A 19,148-nucleotide genomic window follows, 5' to 3' on the forward strand; every position below is an offset into this window, starting at 1 on the left:
TAGAGGTGTATGTATGACCCCATCTCACAACCAAAAAGGAGGGGATAGGCACAGTCCTCTACAGTGCACACATAACAGGTACTCACTGCATTAGGTACCATCTTCCTTCAAGGAGAGCAGAGCCACAGGAACAAGAACAAGCACATGAGCATGCGACCACTGCAGTCTCTAACACCCACCTCGGTCAACTAAGCAAGTGTGACAGCAGACATACAGTAAGAGTCCATGTTGGATAGCCTCTGTTTGAGATGCTGATGCCTGATAAACATCTGTATTTTCCTTAGCCAAGCACAGTGAGGGACACACATGACCTCACCAAATTAACTGGTACACATTCTTCTTCCAAGCAAAAATGCACGTATTAGGGCATACTCCCTGGTCTGCCTGTCATGCAGGGTTGTAGACACACATGTATACATGACAAGGACACAGCAGAAGCCTCTGTCAGAGTACTAGTCCCAGCACCTGCTATCTCTAGGGGATGGAGTAAATCATACAGCCAGCATGTGGGGTCCCAGCCTGTCTGTGAAACAGTTCTCTTCACAGAAGCACAAGGTGTTTGTACCAGCTCCATCCTGGCCTTTCCAGCTGACTGCAAGGGAGCTCTGCACTAAGTGGGAAGCAAGCAGTATTTGCTGAAAATAAAGAGGAGGAGACAGAGAGGGATCAGTGGGAGAGTCAAATAGTGCACGAAGATCGACGCCTGGCATGCCACGTCACACTGGCTTGACGACTGTACCTCTTGTCATTTCTTAAACCAGACAGTTACACCGAATACTGAGCAGCCGATTTATACATTTAATGGGCTGACATGTTTTCTCCTTCGCCCACACCCCTGTGGTGTGTGATGATGGAGAGATGGTTCAGCGGTGTCTGAGAAACAGAAGAAACACAGCAGCGCCAGAAACATGTGCTCCAGAGTAGGGGTTCCTCTTCAAGGCACTCTGGCAGAGACTGTCTCACCCCACAGAGCCACGGTCCCAGAAAAACTCACCAAGACTGGGTTTATATCTAAGTTTTCAATGGAGCATGCATACACTGACTATGGCTCTCTCCATCTACTAATTCATACTGTTGCAGTACTGGGAAGGGATCTAGGTTCTCTCTCTGCATGACAGGCAAATGCTTACCTTGGACCACATCTGCTTTGTGCTGTGACAGCAGAGTGAGGTGGGTTATGTTGAGCAAATCTGGAGCACAAGTTAAACATATTCACTGCCTGGCCTTTATCAGAGTGTGTTGGCCACTATGATGCACTCGAGAAAGGACTGGGCTATAGGTCCTCTCTGTTTCTGTTTCCATGTACGACAGGATAAAGCATGTAAATTATGGCTAAAATAAGGGCAGAGCTGTGGGGCGGCAGGCCTGCCTGGGTCACAGGTGCTCCACTATAACATTCCTTGAATGGATCAACAGCCATGGTCCTGATTCTTCTGAGTTCATGAGTCCTTCCCTTTCTTGACCATGGAGGGTTTAAGACGTGGTGGTGAGACTCTCATAAGCTGGTAAGACCATAGATCTATCATCCCTCAACTCCAGTGTTTTGAGAACTGTTAGACCCATCCTTCTCCTAGTAATACATTTTCCTAGGAGTAACACAAATTCTGCTGTAATTCCTCACTACTCTCTCACCACCACCTTACCTTGCTCTGACTGAATCCCAGTCCAGCACCAATCTAGCAAGCTGTTTCCTTTGCTTTTGGATGTTGGGAATCTCCACCTGGAAGGAAAAGACAGATCACACAGATAAACCTGGAGATTTTAGCCAGATTCTTCAGAGAGCAATTACTTCTTTACAAAAGTTTTCTTTTAGACACAGACTTCCCTCATTTCCCCGAATCGGTCTACATTAAAGCCGCGGATTACCATTACACAGGAACACACTAGCCGACTACGGACTGACTTCTGCCAGGCCGGGCGGGCAGCACGAGCACCCACCTCCGCTATGCCGTAGAGAGGGTCCATGATCTCCTTCTCCACAAAGACCTCATGCTGAGAGAGTTCAAAAGCCAGCTGATTCTCAGCATCCCCACAGGTTTCCAGCATCTTCCTTCAGGGATAAGACAGCAAACAATAGCCATGCACTGGTTAAACCGAGCTGCCATGAGGCTACATTCTGCCATAATGGATACAGCAGAGCGCTACCCAAGAAAACCTTTACACTGTTTTGCATGTGTGCTATCACCTAAAATACAAGCCCGGATTGGGCTTTAAAGGTGAAATGAATGGAGACAGGTGGTTTACGGATGTAGTTCCTGCCTAGAGTGCATGAGGTTCTGGGTTCCAACCTGCAAACAGGAGGCTGAAGGGAAGGAGGAACCAACTGTCTCTGGCATGTACTTAACGTGGGTGGAAATAAAGTGTGAACAGTGAGATCATAACTTAAACAAGAATTAGGTTCTCAAGTTAGGTGAGAAGAGTGTTCTCAAAATACCCTGAAAAATCTTAACATGTGCCAAGGTCACTCCTTACACGTGGTTTTGTATCCTCGTGAGTCTAGCCTTAGAGGTGCTACCTCCAAAGTCAACACGGACAATCCAAAGGTTACCATGTACCAATGTGGGTTCCTCCCCAGCACCATAAAAACAGGGTACTTGACAGCAGACGAGGCAGCTGACTAACACTACATGCCATGAGCACTGTGCTACTGAACATCATTCTTCCTTCTTATTTTCCTTAAACACACAGCTGATGTAACCCCAAATACAAGCGCGAATGCGTGACTCCACGGGCTTTGCCCACCCTTCTGCCCTTCTTTTCCACTGTGTCCCTCCAGCCCTCCATGGAAAGGGTGTGGTGTGCTGAGGGGTGGCTGTCCTGTCAGACCTAAGCTGGAGAGTTTGCTTACAGTCTGTGCTCTGCAGCCGTGTGCTCTCAGGCAGCTCCTTACCTTTTCCTTGTGTGCTAAAGAACATGAGCATGTATCCTGCCTACTGCCTCGGTTGTTTTGAAGGCTAAGAGAGCTAATACTTAGCATTCAGCAATGGCTTGTACACAGCATCACTGCTGTGATGTCATTGAGGAAAATAACATTAGTACAAGGAAACAAAGATGGAAACCTGTATGGGTTTCAAAGCAAAAAACTTTGTGTGTGTGTGTGTGTGTGACAAGCATTCCAGTTACCTAGATACAATTATTATGCATCATATCTTAGACTAATTAATATACAATTATTTATGGGTCAATTAAAATAAAAATATATTTAAAAAGAAAATAAAGTAGGCTTGACACTTTTAAGTTAAAACAACACCAAATAAGCCACATAATTTAGGAAATGTATTCATTTGAGAACACCACCTTCCATGCTTTGGTGGCCACACTTGTAGTGACACTGAAGGACTGGGACTGGCCAGTACTAACTGTGAGCCTACCCACTGGCATGGGGAGGTACACGTTCATGTTCAAGCATGGAGAACATGACTGAGCCTTGTGCTTGGCTAAGCTCCTAGTAGAGTAGTTCCTTCCCAGCATCACAGCCCTGAGGTATCCCTCCCCAAGGTCTAAGCTGCTCCCTGACGAAAGAGCCTTCAGTACATGCTTCCAACTGCTACAGTGGCTGCCCACCTCCCCCGGGCTCCAGGCCGAGGGCTCTCCAGAAGCACCACTTACCCCAAGAGAGACTCTTCCAGCTGGGCTGAAGCTTCCTGCATGTTCTGGGCGAGAGCTGTCAGAGGAAGCTTTTTCTAGAAGGCAAAGACAAGGTGGCTTCTTATGTGTGGTTTCCCAGTCATTCTCACTGTCTGCTTCAGGTCATTCTGGGTACCTTGCCCTCCAGGCAATCTGTACCAGGAAGAGGATTGCCCCTGTGGCTGTCCTTTAACTAAATTAACTTCAGATGCCTCACACATAGGGGCATGCTCCCACTTGGGGTGTGCTTACCGGGGTCCAGCAGCTGCTGCTGCTGCTGTTACTAATTAATCAGGTGAACAGAGACTGAGTATGCTTGTCTGAAATCTTGGGACTAGTGTTTCAGGTTTTTAAGACTTTGGAATAGGTACACTGTCTTTACTGGCTGAGAATCCCTAACTTGAAAATCCAAAATGTATAATGGTCCAAAGTCTGTGTTCAAAAAGTTTCTGATTTCAGACCATTTTGGATTTCAGATTTTGTTTTATTTTTTAATTAAAATTTAAAATTATTAAAAATAATCCATTTACTTGGGTGGGGGTGCCTATACCAGTGCAAAGGTAGAAGCCAGAGGACAACTTATGGGTCAATTCTCTCCGTCTACCCTGTTGGCTTCTGGAATTGAACTCAGGTTATCAAGCGTGAAGGAAGCACCTTTACCAGCTGAGCCATCTTGGCAGCCATGAGCCATCTCATGTGTCCCAAGCTGGCCTTGACTCACCATTTGCAATCATGGGTGACTTTACTGTTTCCACATCCCAGAGTGCTAGAATTATGGGCAGGTACTGTCACACTCAGTCTGTGTGATGTTGGGGACTGAAACTGGAGCTTGGTGCATGCCAGGCCAACACTCTATGAAAGCTAGAGCCTCAGCCTCTGGATTCCAGAGTTTCAGATTATGTTTCATGCATAGACCTTGCTCTTTACATATCATAAATAACTGTAATAAAATGCTCAACTGCAAAATGTTGGCTAGAACATTCTTAACTTGGGTCTTGATTTGGCTATAATCTTAAAATATAGTTTTAAATACCTAAAAATATCTAAACAAGTTTTGTGGTGTTTTAAGCATGAAACTAATCCTTTTCCTATCAGAGATTTGTTCTTAATCATCAACAGGATCATCTAACCAGGGAACTCAGACGCAGAGGTGAAGTGACTGGCGCGGAAGTGCAGACCTTGGTACAAATGAGCAACACTAGTGAGCCCCTGTACACCACTGGCTGGCATCACCTCAGAGTGCACGCTGAAGAGGCCTGGAAAGTAACAAGGAGGATGCTTCTAATGAAGATGACGCTGCTAATGAAAGCGTGATGCTTTCCTTCTGAAAAGCCATGTCATTTGCCTCCCCAGTGAAAAGGGCACTTATGTCAGACACCACCTATCATCTAACTTCCCTGCATGCACTGGCTTGTGCCACTTGGAGGACTTCTATCCAGGAAAGTACCAACAGTGGTGGCTCAGGAGGAGGGATGGGGTCTGGAACAAACTATGCTCATGTTCTTTTGTACATTCTGAATTAAAGTTATCCATGAGGCTGGAGAGATGGCTCAGCAGTTAAAAGCACTTGCTACTCTTCCAGAGGACCTGGGTTTCATTCCCAGCACCCAGAAGGAGACCACAGCTGGCTGCCATGCTTTCACAACAGAAAGCTCTGAGCATAACTGAGGATAAGTCACAGTTTAGGTGAGCTCCTTTCAAAGAGATGAAATGTAAGATACACATAGCAATCCAGAGAGCCAGACGTCATGCAATTCTAGAACTCCATGAGTCCCTGAGGGAAAATCACCAAGAACCTATTTTAATCAGTACCTGACTCAATAGCCTTGACCCTGTTTCCAGGCATACATAAACAAGGGAAGTCTGCTGAACAAATGAGCTCATTAACAAAGATGTATCTAGCCACACTGAAATTCCCTCCACAAGGAAAGAAAGACCCAGCTTTCCAGGGGTGAACAGCTCTACCATCCATCATCAGGAGGAACTGAAAAGCTCTTCACTGGTGACATATGTGCCAACTACACAGAAGGCCAGCTGAGCTCTTAAAGGCCTACTTCACGGGCTCTGCTATGTACACGGAGGCTCTGAGCTGAGGAGGCTGCTGCTCCAGCTCTCTTCCCACCCTTTCTTGCTTCCTCCCAGGTGGTGGAGCTACTGCTGCTCCCTCGGGAGCTCTACTCGTGTTTCCTGGAGCCTGCCTCCGCCTGTTATATGCTCTCCTGAGGACTCCTAATCGTTCTCAACACTGTCATGGCAACACTGTCATGTCTCTCCTCAGAGTCTTTTCTTTGGCACATTTGCTTGAGGTTTTAGGGGAAATCTAAGTCATCAAACATTGCAGAAACTAGGATGAAGCTCCTTGCTCCTACTGCTGGCACGTTCCCTCCACCAGCCACTCTCCAGTCTACAGGTCAGGCACTGAGCCCTCAGGAAGCCCACCTGACTTTGCTCTCTGTTCTCACAGCCCACCCTATGCATGTTTTATTCACCATGCCATTTTATAATTATCCACTAGTGGCACCCCTCACACAACCAGGACACAAGCACTCTTATATCTCGAGCGCTCAAGCACAGTAGGTATTTGATAAAAATTCAGTTTGTTTTTAATGAAGAGGTGTGGCAGTTTATCTCAAAGCAGACATCAAAAACAACAGGACATGGCTGCCAGTATTATATTTAGGGACCATTGGGTATTATGTGGCTGGACCCAGTGGGAATGAGAGGAAGGAACAAAGAACCCTGCTGAGGCAAAAAGGGATTGGAATACAAAGAGTTTAAATCATGCTAAGTGTATTCCAGGCCCTGGCAACCAGCAGAGCCCCTTAAGAGGTCCCATCAGCTTTTGGGGCACCTCTGGTGTCCAGCTCTGCCAGCAGCACCACAGAATATGCAGTTTCCCACTTTGGCAATGACTCTGACAAACAGACGGAAAACTGACTAGAAAGGATGGAAACTTAGAGACAGGAAATGTGGTTCAGAAAGGAAACAAGATGACAGCTCAGACAGCTCAGGTATTTATGATAAGCAGGTCTCACCTTGAGGAGAAGGGAGGGATGAGGCAGGGGTGAGGAATTTTAAAGACACCCACAATGAGAAACACAGGGCTAACCAGCAAGACAGCTACAGGAGGACCGAGATAAAGGTGAAAGGTCAGCAGAGCAGAAGCCGGGCTAGAACAAGAACAGTGGGGACAGAACCAATGACATCTGTCTCTGAGGGACAGACCAAAGCAAGCATTCCAGGACACACAGGTGTATGCAAATGCCCACTAGATTTACACAACTGCAGAATCCTAACTATTACAAAATAGAGGGAGAACTTTGTGGTCAGGTACCTGTAATTAACTGTGGGAAACTCAAAGGGTGACACAGTTATTTGCATACTAGCCCGTCCTTCTTCGGTGTCTGGTGATTATCAAAGCAGCAACCCTAACTAGCTTCATGACGTGCTACTGAACTGCCGCTGTAATATGGCTCTGAGGCGAATCTGATACTCACATGTCTCCTCTCAGCATCGGTGCCATGCTGACCTTGGAAGCAGGCTATCAAACGCTTATGTGAATGGTGGCACATTGACCGCACAGTGTCCAGTCGACGTTCAATCTGTCAACGCAGAGACAAAAGAGCAATTTTCAGGCCTTAGAAAGAAATTCAGCTTTCTCCATGTGTGGTGTGTGCATGGAGGTAGGAAAAGCAAGCTGCAATGAAAATTCTCAGCTCTTGGGTGTTGACAGACAGCTCCTATTCATACCACAGTTCTTACTGCTGACACACAATGGTCCTGGGTTGCAGGAGGTTGTCCTGTACACTGTGGTGTGTGTTTAGTGGCATCTCTGGCCTCTACGTACTAGATGTAAGTAGCACCCCACGCCCCAAGATGTCATCTCCAGGAAAGCACACAGCTAGCCTCCAAAGCTGAATCTGTTTAGGTTAAGGGACAATTGTGTCTACATTTATGAGGCCAAGTAGTGGCAGTTAGAGCACCAGCAAAGCTCTAGTCCAATCAAACCAACTCCTACCTACTGCCACGGGGGACAAGTCAATAGGGACAGCAGAAGCACAGATAATTGGGTCTTCCACACACAGGGCAATAGACCCAAAATCCAGGTGGCACAGCCAAAACAGAATCAGTATAAAAACCTTCTTCCATATTAAGTTTGGGGTAGGTTTTTGTTTCTCTTTTAATGAGGCCCCCACAGCAAAATGGATACCTAGCAGTAGGGAACACTGGCCTAGGAACCCACACATCCTGAATAGCCTCTCAAAATAAGACTGCTGGAATATAGCTGTTTATGGCAAAGAGGGCTGCTTGTTACAGGAAGGAATGCCAAAAATGTGAGTTCTGATGACTCATGCAGAGTGAGAGCCAGTCCTCAGGGATGCTTTCCATTTTAATGAGAAATCAGCAAAATCAAAACAGAATGCGTTGTGGCCCCTAGTTGCTTTGTGCCTGTTTCTCAAAGGTACCTGGACACAGGGAGCGTCTCTTCAGACCCACACCCCAGTCACCAGACTATGACCCGCAGGCAGGCTGACACTCAGGAGCACATGCCATAGCACCCCATCTACAGTGGCCACATGGCAGAGCATTAGAAAACTAACAGTCTCTGGATGCCTTAAGAGCAAATGACACCCAGAATCCCGGAACTTCTCATCAACACACCAACTCCATGAGGGCAAGAGCCCTGTCTGTCTGGTTCACTGGTCCCCCAAGGGCCTGGCTCACTATCTGCCACAGGTCTCTTGACTATGTTAGACAAGTACTGAGTACTCTTCTGTGCCAGATATTAGAAAAGCAACAGAGAAGACATTCTGGTCTCCATCTGCTGCAGTTCACAGTCTCCTGGTGCAACACTATGCCATTAAAATAAAAGGCAGCTCTGGCAGAAAGAGATCAGAGAAGGTAGTGTCACCTCAGAGACAGGCCAGCAACACAAACCTGGTGGCCTGTAGTGGTGATCAGAGCAGCTTGAAACAAACCTGTCTCTCAGGCTCCATTGTCAAGATGCACCACAATTTTGTCCATTCCCTCATTAGCCCGCCTTCATTAGTCTCTCCCCATGGGGCAGAAAATGCCAGCAACTTCACTGGAGTCTAGTGGAAACTGAGGCACTGGGGGATTAACTTAATCCTAGGCCACAGGGTCAGCCCTGGCAGTAGAGTTAGCACCAGAACCTACTATTTTGGAGGGTTTTGTTGTTGTTGTTCTTTTCCTTCAAGTTAAAAACAGCAGAAGAGAGAGAGAGAGAGAGAGAGAGAGAGAGAGAGAGAGATTGATTGATTGTGTAAATACCTGTGGCAGTTATGAAGACAGCAAAGAAAGGTCTGTATTATCAAAGTAGGGTATTCCAGAGGGGACAAAGCTTTCACACCCCACAGACAATGAAGACAGCTCTTCTCCAACTACAAGGGTCTCGCCTCAGAACATCAAGGGTTAAATGTGATGATGTAAGTACTGTGGCAAGACAGCACGAAAACATGAAAACCGAGCTGGAGCTAAAGTGCACAAACAGCACTTCAGGAAGGAAGTGGACTTAAACAAGTGCCCTGAACTAACAAGGGCCAAGAATGTACACAGATCTTTGTTTTGTAGGCTGGCCTTGAACTTAGAATCTGCCTACCTTTAAAAAAAAAAGTTTTTTTAAAAAAAAATACTAGACTGTAGGTGTGGCTCAAAGCAGAAGAGATCTTAGATTGCTCTTGGTTCAATCCCCAGCACTAGAACCAAAACCCAAAACAACCCCCAGACCCAGTCCCCAGATCCATGGATGGATTTGGACATCTGTAACATTTAGCCAACCATGGACCAAAAACCTTCAAAAGAAAACTTCTGTAAGACCATGTGCAGAGTTCTCATTGCTGTTCCCTAAACAGCCCAGCATGAGGACTATGCACACAGCACAAACATCGAGTTGGGCACTGCAAATAACCAAGAAGAGATGAGGCTGGACTGATGCTCGGGGCAGACCACTTTCCTACTTTGTGCAAAGGCCTGTGGTTTTCAGCACAACAGTAAGCAAATAAACAAATAAAGATGTTATCAAAAGGATGTGTGCAAGCTAAATTCCAACACTGTACTGTTAGTATGAGGATATCTAGAATGAATCTGTCAGTGCAGGTGGCTGACACAATTCAGGATGTTTGACAGGCTATGATGGAGGGAAACTCTTTTCTGACTTATGCCAGCTCCTTTCTCCACAGGAAGGAATGGATAGACTCGTAGGGCCAAACTCTTGGTCTTCAGAGCCACACTTCATTAGCCAGACTGCTGTATAGGTTAAGGAAGCACAAGGCAGGCAGGCAGGACATACTGCTTAACAAAGACTCCATGCAGCTGGGCTTCACCCTCCCTCAGCCTTTTGCAGTGGGTGGAGATGTGAACAGAAATGAAACATATAAAGGCTCCACTGTCTTCTCCAAGACCAAAGTCAGGGAAACGTCTTGACAGATGAACAGAGTAGCCCTGGCCAAAGTGTCCTGGCAGGAAACGGAAGGAAGGTCTGAAGTGAGGACACAGAGTGTCCCAGGCCTCTGGTTGGCTGTGGTACATCTGCTATGTTACTATGGCCTAAGCTTCTAAAGACCCAAGCAGGCCAGAGTTGTGAAGAAAGAGCATGAGCAGGAGAGAGAGCTTTAGGTTGGAGCCACTGGGGCTTCTAAGCAATGGGCAGGACCTGTCCTGCAGTCTCAAGGGCAGTATCCCAGCAGTGTATCAGAGTGCTAGCCTGCCCCGAGTCTGTGACCGGGCCCTACCCATCCCAACACCTGGCACTTGAGAGCAAGAGTAGCACCATCTGTACTCCATAACATGACAGAAAGTTTCAGATCCCCTTCCTTTCACAACCCCACTCCATGCGTCTCTTTCCCCACAAAAACCCATGCTAATTCAGTTATGCTGTTCCACCCAGGAAAGAGGAAGTGAAATGGCTCACAAGCTCCAAGTCTCCTGTGTCTGTTTCACCCCAGGGCCCATGTCTGCCCTTAGTGGTCTCTGGTGCTGGGGTCTGAACCCAGGGCTTGTGTGTGTATGGTAGATGGCGCTTTACCAGAGTTGCCACCAGCCCCAGACTTAAATCATTTGTTTTCACTCCACATCTTTAAAGAAATTATTTTAAGACATGAGAGGCACAGGTACACAATTCCAACTCAGGGGAGGCTAAAGCAGTAGGACTGTTGAGTTCAAGGTTTGGAAGGACTACAGAATGAGTTTGAGGCCAGCCTGGACAATACAGTAAGGCCCTGTCATAGAGCACATGCCCAGCATGCATGGAGATTGGGATGGGATCCTTAGTCAGGGGGAAAATGTATTTTGTTACCTGTAGCAGATCTTCACTGAGGACTTCTGTCTTCTCAGCTCTATGGGGAAAAAAATGAAGTTCAGAATTAGCCATGTAGAAAAAGTAATCTGTGAATCTTAAAAATGGTTAATGGGATTTTTAACAAAACAGGCAGGAAGAAATTTTTATCACAGGGCAATGTAAGCAAAACCAAAGGAAAACAAACAGGCTGAACGACAACCAACACAAGATGTGGCTGGAGCCTGCTGCCGAGGACCACCCACAGTCTTTCTCCAGTGCTAGCCACACAGCATTCTAGACCGACTCTGTGTGTATGGAGTACAATCCTAACTTACAGAGGTGTACCCAGGCCACGCTTTGAGAAACAACTCCTTTCTGTAGACTTAACTTCAGAACCTAAAATGATCAGTTAAATTTCCACAGCCAGACCTATGGAGAAAAACTGGTCCTAAATCTGTGAAACGTAGACACCTCGTCACAGTAGAAAGCATTCCTTTCTTTAATTTCAAATGGAAAGGAAGGCATTTCCCAGCTTTCTCTCTGCAATGCTTAGATCAACTTTACTAGATTTGCTGAACTTCATAGAGACCAGAATGTAGCCAGCTATTGGAAGCAGGGCACATATGTATAGGCTGCTGGTGTCCAAAGCTGAAGAAAACTGCCCAGAGACCTAATTGCTAAGGGTGTTTGCCATTATTAGGAAGGTGGCCATTTAATAGATTGGGCCTAGTTGAAAAAGATAGGTCATCTGGCACACTCTGAGTTAAGATTTCCTGTCTCTGTGGTTTCGGACCATGAAGTGACCTGGCTTGTTTGCTGTTTTCCCATGACATTCTGTGCAACAACAGGCTCAAAGTGACACAGCCAAGCAACCATGGACCAAAACCTCTGGAGCCAGCAGCCCAAAAACCCTTTCTTCCTTAATTGCTAGACATGGATACAGTGTGTGCATGTGTATGCGTGTTTATGCATGTGTGTACGTTTCCAAGTGTGTGAAAGCTCATGTGTACACCTACATGTGTGTAGGTAGATATGCATGTGAAACCTAGAGGTTGATGCCTGGTGTCTTCCTCAATTGTTCTCTATCTTATATCCTGAAGCAGTGACTGCCACTTGAAGCCAGAGCTTACCAACCCAACTAATCTAGCCATCTTGTGCTGAGGACCCCATGTCAGGCCACCATATTTACCTGCTTTTTCATCTGAGTGCTGGGGACCTGAGGTCTGTCCCTCACAATCTCATGGCAAGCACTTTACCCACTAAGCCATCTCACAAGCCACCCTGTCCTCAAGTGCCAAGTACTTGTCACAAGCGGAGAATGCTTTTCTCTGCAGTTCATAGGGCTGCTTATTGACATATAAAACCCCAAATTACTAAAGTCTAAAGTGTTATTTTGGACTTGTGGTTAACTAGTGATTTGAGAAGCTGTTTGTGATACCTAACCTACCAAATTTCCATTAAAAATGAACAAGGAGAGTTTTAAGGAGAGAGAAAAGCCGAATAGTTAGGAGAGGCCCAAACGGACTAGAAACCTGAGGCCCTCCTGAAGACAAGATCTCATCATGTAACACTATCTGGCCTGTAACTCACTCTGTAGACCACAGTGGCCTCAATTCAGAAATCCACCTGCCTCTGCCTCCCAAATATACTGAGCCTAAAGGTGTGTGCCACACACCTAGAAGAAATGATTTTTTTTAACAAACTATGGTAGAATGCAGGGCTGCATAATCTTAGGCCTAAACTAATACAAGAGAAGAAAAAGCTGTTTAGCCAAAATATGAGGGGGACCCTTAGAATAACCTGGACACCCCACCCAGAGCAGCGCCACCTGTAGGCAAGGGAGAGAAGTGTTGAGCCCCCCAACCTACACTTACAGAGGTGGCATGGTTATCAAAATGGGCATTGTTACACAAGATGCCAGCACCAGGTGCCACATAGTGCCCCAGTTAAACTGGAGATGCCTAGAGGAGTGGCTTGCTTACCAGATTCTGCAGGTCAACACAGACCAGGCCTCCCCAGGCCAGAGGAGCAGAGGCCAGGAGAGCCAAGGTCCCATTGCACAGAAGTAGAGCTCTAAACTCTGTGAGGGAATTCCACAGCAGCAGATACGTGCCCTCTGAGTCTTACCTTGAGTAGCCAACACTGGTAATCATGCCAGCCAGGGAAGTGTGGCAGGGGCCCACTGACCAGGAGATGAAACTCACACTCCAGAAGGAAGCCTGAACTTCCTCACGAGAGACTCACAGACCCATGGAAGCACCTCATACCTCATGCCCTCACCAACAGCCACAACCCTCCTCTAGTGAAGGGCCATCCTGGATTGTATAACCTTTTGTTTCTTGTCTAATCAGGGCCCAGAAATCCGCACAGGACCTTGTAAGCTTCTGTGTGAACCCACTTCAATTCTGAAGCTGCTCAGTCCCTTGGCCTAGCAAACATTCTCACAAGTCTAAGGGAAGAGAATAAAAGTGAAGAGCAAAGCTGTCGGCTTACAGCAGGGAAACCTAACACATAACCAGCAGAGGGAACTTGTTCTACGGTCCCACTGTGGGCACAAGAGGCAGCGCCAAGGCACACTTTAGCAGGTCCAGGAGAACTGGCTGTGTGCAGTTTTTCCCAATTCCTGTTCACTGACCTCCTATGGGGGCCTTGAGATAGAATATTAGGGCTAGAGTACAGCTCAGAAATAAAACATGGTCATCTAGGACTGAAAGGAGAAAACCAGAAAAACAAATATAATGCAACCACCTGATTGCCTTTTAAATCTTTGGTTGTTTTATATTTTTTGTTTTGTTTTTTTTGAGACAGAATCTCATGTAGCCCAGGTTGGCCTTATTATGTAGTTAGTATGACCTTGAATTTCTGGTTCTTCTGCTTACACCCCCTGAGCACTGAACTGTGGAGGTATACTATCATACCGGCCTTTTTAGAACTCTGTCATCAGACTGGAGAGACGGCTGTGTTAACAGCACTAACTGCTCTTCCAGAGGTCCTGAGATCAATTCCCAGCAACCATATGGTGGTTCACAACCACCTGTAATGAGATCTGATGCCCTCTTCTGGTGTGTCTGAAGACAGCTACAGTGTACTCACATAAAATAAATCATAAAAATGTAAACAAATTGAATGTTGAGAATTTTGAGATCTAGGCTTAAGATTTGTAAGTTTGTAAACACAGTAATATAATAGCCAAAATAAAATTAATATAAACAAAAAGCAAGTAATAACCTAAAAAAAACCCTAAAAACCTTTTTACTGAGCTGCAAACTAGTTTTAATAACTTAGATATCAAATGGTAATACGGCCAAAAATTATACCATGACTGTATTGGAAGGGAGAGGTCCTACGAGTCCTCTAATCAAAGAATAACGGCTTATACATATTGCTTATTAAACACAGATATAAGTAGCCGCCAGAAGAAATGGCTATAACCCTTCCTAGCTGCTACTGGAGAATGTACTATACTCACGTGTATACAGTCCACCCTCCCATCTGTGTGTGTGTGTGTGTGTGTGTGTGTGTGTGTGTGTGTGTGTGTGTGTGTGCTGTGTTATGGATCAGATTCAGGGCTTTGAAATTAGACAATTTATCAATAAACTGTAACCCTCACCCAAAATGTGTGTGAAGGAGGCAGAGGTAGAGGTCAGGTGTGTTCTTTGACCTCCACCTTATTTTTTTGGATGGGAGCTATCAGATTCTGCCAGACTGGCTGGCCTGCAATCCCCACCTCCACAACACTGGGCGTGAGCCACTACACTTGGCTTTTTCCATATGGGTGCTGGGGAAATCAAACTCAGAACTTCATGCTTACATAGCAAGTGCTTTAAAGACTGAGCCATCTCAACAGCTCACCTACCCAACATTTTAAAATCAGCGTGTTACTTACATTTTTACACCATGAGCCTTATATGGTTAGAATTACCTGTTACTTAAGGCAATGGGTATAATAACTATTAATCTCTACAAAAGCTGAGTACCAAAATACTTAAACCCTCAAAGTGCCTAAGACAGAAAGACAATCTACAGTATTAGTATCCTTTCTCAAATTAACTTTTGCTTTAATCATTATTTTAAATTAATCATTGGTTCATATTTAGAAGTTGGACTGTAGAGATAGCTCAGAGGTTAAGAACAGAGGTCTGAGTTCAATTTCCCCATAACCACCTAAAACGCCAGTTCCAGGAAATCCGATAGCCTCTTCTGACCTCGGTACCAGACATGTACATGATACACGGATATAACATATATGCAAAACCACTCACACACATAAAATAAAAATAAATGACTGAATTAAGATACACCTGACCTGTAAAGGTTCTGGAAGCCAAGAAATACAATGATATTACATTCAACTGTTAACAACATACTGTTTAAAATGAATCTGCCTGGTTTTGCCTTTGTGGATATTTCTTACTACATTTCCATAATTGCTTTTAGAAAACAAATCACTATGGATCTTAATCAGATACTGGGGGGGTCACTGAAATTATTAAAAATTAGGAAACGTTCTTTTAAATTGCTAACTCCTGATTGTGGCGTGTAATTGGCAAATGGGTAGCTCTATCCACAGAGATTCTCTGCTGGCCTCTGCTACTATCTACCTCAGTTGAGAATTACTACTGTCCTCACCACCAGGTATGGTCCCAATGACCTGGCCTGCCCTCTTCATGGTGATGGTCCACAGCTCTCTATGCTCAACTGCCGTTCATTTGTATATGTTGGTGACTATCACATGTGTGTATAAGATGCTTAAATTTTACTTATACTACCCTAAGGTACATCCTCCCTGGCTCCTTCATGGCTCTTTCCGATTTCCTAACAGTCTCCTTTCTATTTTTAGCAACTACTTTTAAAGTACTCATCTTTACTAGAAGTGTAAAATTCCTACCAGAGAAAGGCTGGCAATTCTTCAGAATACTGCCAAGGTGCACAGTCTGTAAGGAGTAAATCCAGTATAAAAGCTTGTTGGACTTCCTACGTTGTACTACATCTATTGACTATAGTGCTTTTCCACAAGGTGAACATGACTGATTTTAACTTGCTAGAACAAAGAGTGGGACAATGGATTGAACTAAGACACCTAAGATGGGAATAAAAACAACAGTACAAGACAAACCAATTGTAAAATGTTTGCTAAGCAAGAGTTTTGAGTCAGACATCTTGCTACAGACTTCAACTCTGCACTGTTAGAGCCTCTTTGTGTCTGGTGTTCTGTGCTTCAGAGTACACTCCAGAGTTTCCTGTCCATAACTTGGAGAACAATAGCACTCAGGAAGGAACCTCCCACTTGCCATGTCACTCTGAGACTTGTTGTTTCCTAAGCAGGCCACTTTGCTGTCCCACAAAGCAGTCACATATGGCTTGTTCTACACAGAATGTTTGCTTTCCTTCATTTATTTATTTATTTATTTGGGGAGAGGGGGTAGAGAGGGAGAGGGAGAGGAGAGAGATGCATATGTGCACATGTATATGGAAGCCAGAAAGGCCTTCAGGTGTCCTCTAACACTCTCTTGAGACCTGGTCTCTTACTTAACCTGGAGGTCAGTGTTTTGGTTGGGTGGCTGGCAATTAATAGGTCTCTGTTCCCTGCTGCAGGAGTTACAGATGTATGTGAGTGCGGGGGGATTCAAACCAAGGTCATGTTGAACACTATTCCACCCCCAACCTACCACCACCTCCCCAGGCAGGATTTTTCTTATAGTTTTTCTAAAGCCCTAAGAGTTCTCTCTGGAATTCTCAGGATCTGAGAGCAGTGCTGTGGGTGCCTTCACATGCTTACCTATCCCTGGATGAGGTCTGGGAACATTCAGCCCTCCAGTTATGTTTCATTCAGTTCACTTACTGTGCAAAGAGAAAACCTAAGTATTTCCAAACTGGATAATTCAACTTATACAAGCAGAGTTTTGTAGTGCTCAGAGTAGTGCACAGCAGCCTCAAAGGGAAACTCTAGCTGGTATGACAATCCTCACACGCAATCATGGGCTGACTTACAGCAAAGCTAATGTCATGGTGGCAGCCACACACCAAGTGCCACTGTTGTAAACCCCCGTGCTGTCTCTAAGATGATCACTACTACACAAACAGGTGCCTAGAACATCCGCCATGGAAACCTCAGGCTTCCTGGTCAGGGCTAGAGACCCAGAAGTCCACACCATCACAGTAAACTGTGAGCTGCCATCAGTGAGCACTGCCGACCACTGTGGCACTCCCGCATCTGAGAGCAGTCACCACTCGTCCAGAGCACAGAGTGCAGAATCTACCTGTAATGCAGCAGGGGTCGAAGAGATCCTCACTGTGTGGTGGATGGATGCTGCCAAAAACTATCACTTCAAAAGAAGAAGTAAAAGGATTCCAATGGAACCAGGCAGAAGAGCAGCTGTGGCGCAAAGGACTGCCATCCCCAGCAAAACCCATGGCCACTAAAACATGAGGGCAGTAGTTTTCAAAACTAATGTGTTTAAAAATTAGGAGGAAAGAGGAAAGAAATGAGCATGGTAGTACAGGCCTGAATCCAGTGCTCACCAGAGAGAGGCAGGAAGTCAGGAGTTCAAAGTCATCCTCAGCTAATAATAGCAAGTTTAATGCCAGTCTTGGTAAGATCATATATCAGAAAGCTGAAACAAACAAACAAACAAACAAACAAACAAACAGATAAATCCAAAAAACCCCAAAAGAGTAAACCCACCTACATCACTACAGATGTTTAACTTTTATATTAGAGAGGAAGGAAAGTCATCCCTTTACCCTGTGACTCCACAATGCAGGTACAGCTACTGTTATCAACTTATACAACCTTCCCTGAATGACTCTAAATCTAAACTAGTGATTCCCAACCAGAGGTGACTGTCCCTCACCACCACCCCAACCCCCCAGGGACATCTACTCTGACTTGTGCTGGGAGGTTGCAGTAAAGGAGCGTGGAAGACCAGGCCTCCACTCACTTCAGCACACTGCTTTCTCCTTGCCAGTGGGGAACCAGGGGCTGGGTCTCCAGCTGCATGAGCTCCCCATTGCTGCTGAACACCCTGCCTCACACTGAGCGCTTAAATGGTACAAATGTATTATTAGCTTGCAATTCTAGAGGTCAAAAGTTCAAAGCAGGACTCGCTGGGCAGAAACTCGGGGGTCAGCAAGGCCAGGCTCTTTTCCTGACACTCTGAGGAGAATCCACTTCCTTCCCTCTCCAGCTCCTGGAAGCCACCCACATTCCTTGGTCCTTTCCTGTACTGTTCAGGCCAGCAACATGCAATGTACACTCTGTGCTCTTCTTCCCAGTCCCAGCTTCCCACTCAGGACTGTCAGTGACTCCCTCCTTCCATGGCTACAGGCCCTTGTGATGACAGTGGGTCCACCTGAAAACCCAGTGTAATTGCCCCTTCCCATCTACATAGAGCCTTGGCTCCCCTCTGCCATTACAAAGTTATGCATGCACAAGTTCTGGAGACTACTGTGTGGACACCTGTAGGGACAGCAAGCATCCTTCTGCTTGTCACAGAGCCTAAATATGAACAGTGGCGAGGCTGAAGAACCTGATTTCAGTGACATGCTTACACAAATATAGAATTATGCATATATGCACACATGTCTGACGAGTAGACATACCTGAGGAGCATGCTCACAGGACAGAACCCTCAGCCCTTGTTTATCCTGGGGTCAGCAAACTTCATTTGTAAGCCAAAGCCAGTCAGAGAAGCTAAGAGAGTTTTTATTATTTTTAAATAGTTTTTAACGAGAGGAATAATGTTTTATAGCACTTGAAATTCAATTGTTAACATGTGTGATCAGGTGTGTGTGTGTGTGTGTGTGTGTGTGTGTGTGTGTGTGTGTGTGTGCGCGCGCGTGCGCGCGCATGTGTATGATGGTCAGTGATAAAACTTTAACTTGCCACAACTTGAAATCACCTGAGAAGAAAGTCTCAATCGAGGAACTGTCTAGATCAGGCTGATGTGTGGGGGCAGTGGGCGATTATTTTGGTTGTTGATTGATACAAAAGAACCCAGACAGTTGTGGGCAGTGTCATTCCCTAGGCAGAAGATCCCAGACCATGTAAGAGGAAGAGGCAAGCCTAGAGCAAAAGCGGCAGCAATGAGCCGACAACACAGGACATCTGTCTCTATCTGCTCGATTATGCATTTGAAATGATCATCCGCTAAGCTCCCAGGTTAACTTCTCCTCCAGGATAGACTGTAATCTGAAATTTCAAGCCAAATAAACTTTCTCCTCC

General features: G+C 45.6%; 1 protein-coding gene across 9 annotated transcripts in view; it reads right to left on the bottom strand.

The window, feature by feature from the left end:
- Arhgap17 (Rho GTPase activating protein 17) overlaps nucleotides 1-19,148 on the bottom strand; it is an 89,419-nt gene that overhangs the window by 39,175 nt on the left and 31,096 nt on the right. For all 9 annotated transcript variants that reach the window (XM_039089209.2, XM_039089216.2, NM_022244.2 and 6 more), the window contains exons 2-6: nucleotides 10,943-10,982; nucleotides 7,125-7,229; nucleotides 3,610-3,683; nucleotides 1,939-2,050; nucleotides 1,644-1,720 (exon numbers count right to left, since the gene is read on the bottom strand). In XM_039089209.2, the coding sequence (XP_038945137.1) occupies nucleotides 1,644-1,720; nucleotides 1,939-2,050; nucleotides 3,610-3,683; nucleotides 7,125-7,229; nucleotides 10,943-10,982 (408 nt within the window). The remainder of the gene's footprint in view (nucleotides 1-1,643; nucleotides 1,721-1,938; nucleotides 2,051-3,609; nucleotides 3,684-7,124; nucleotides 7,230-10,942; nucleotides 10,983-19,148) is intronic.

The sequence above is a fragment of the Rattus norvegicus genome, chromosome 1 (assembly GCF_036323735.1).
Source record: "Rattus norvegicus strain BN/NHsdMcwi chromosome 1, GRCr8, whole genome shotgun sequence".
In the NCBI taxonomy this organism is placed as follows: Eukaryota; Metazoa; Chordata; class Mammalia; order Rodentia; family Muridae; genus Rattus; species Rattus norvegicus.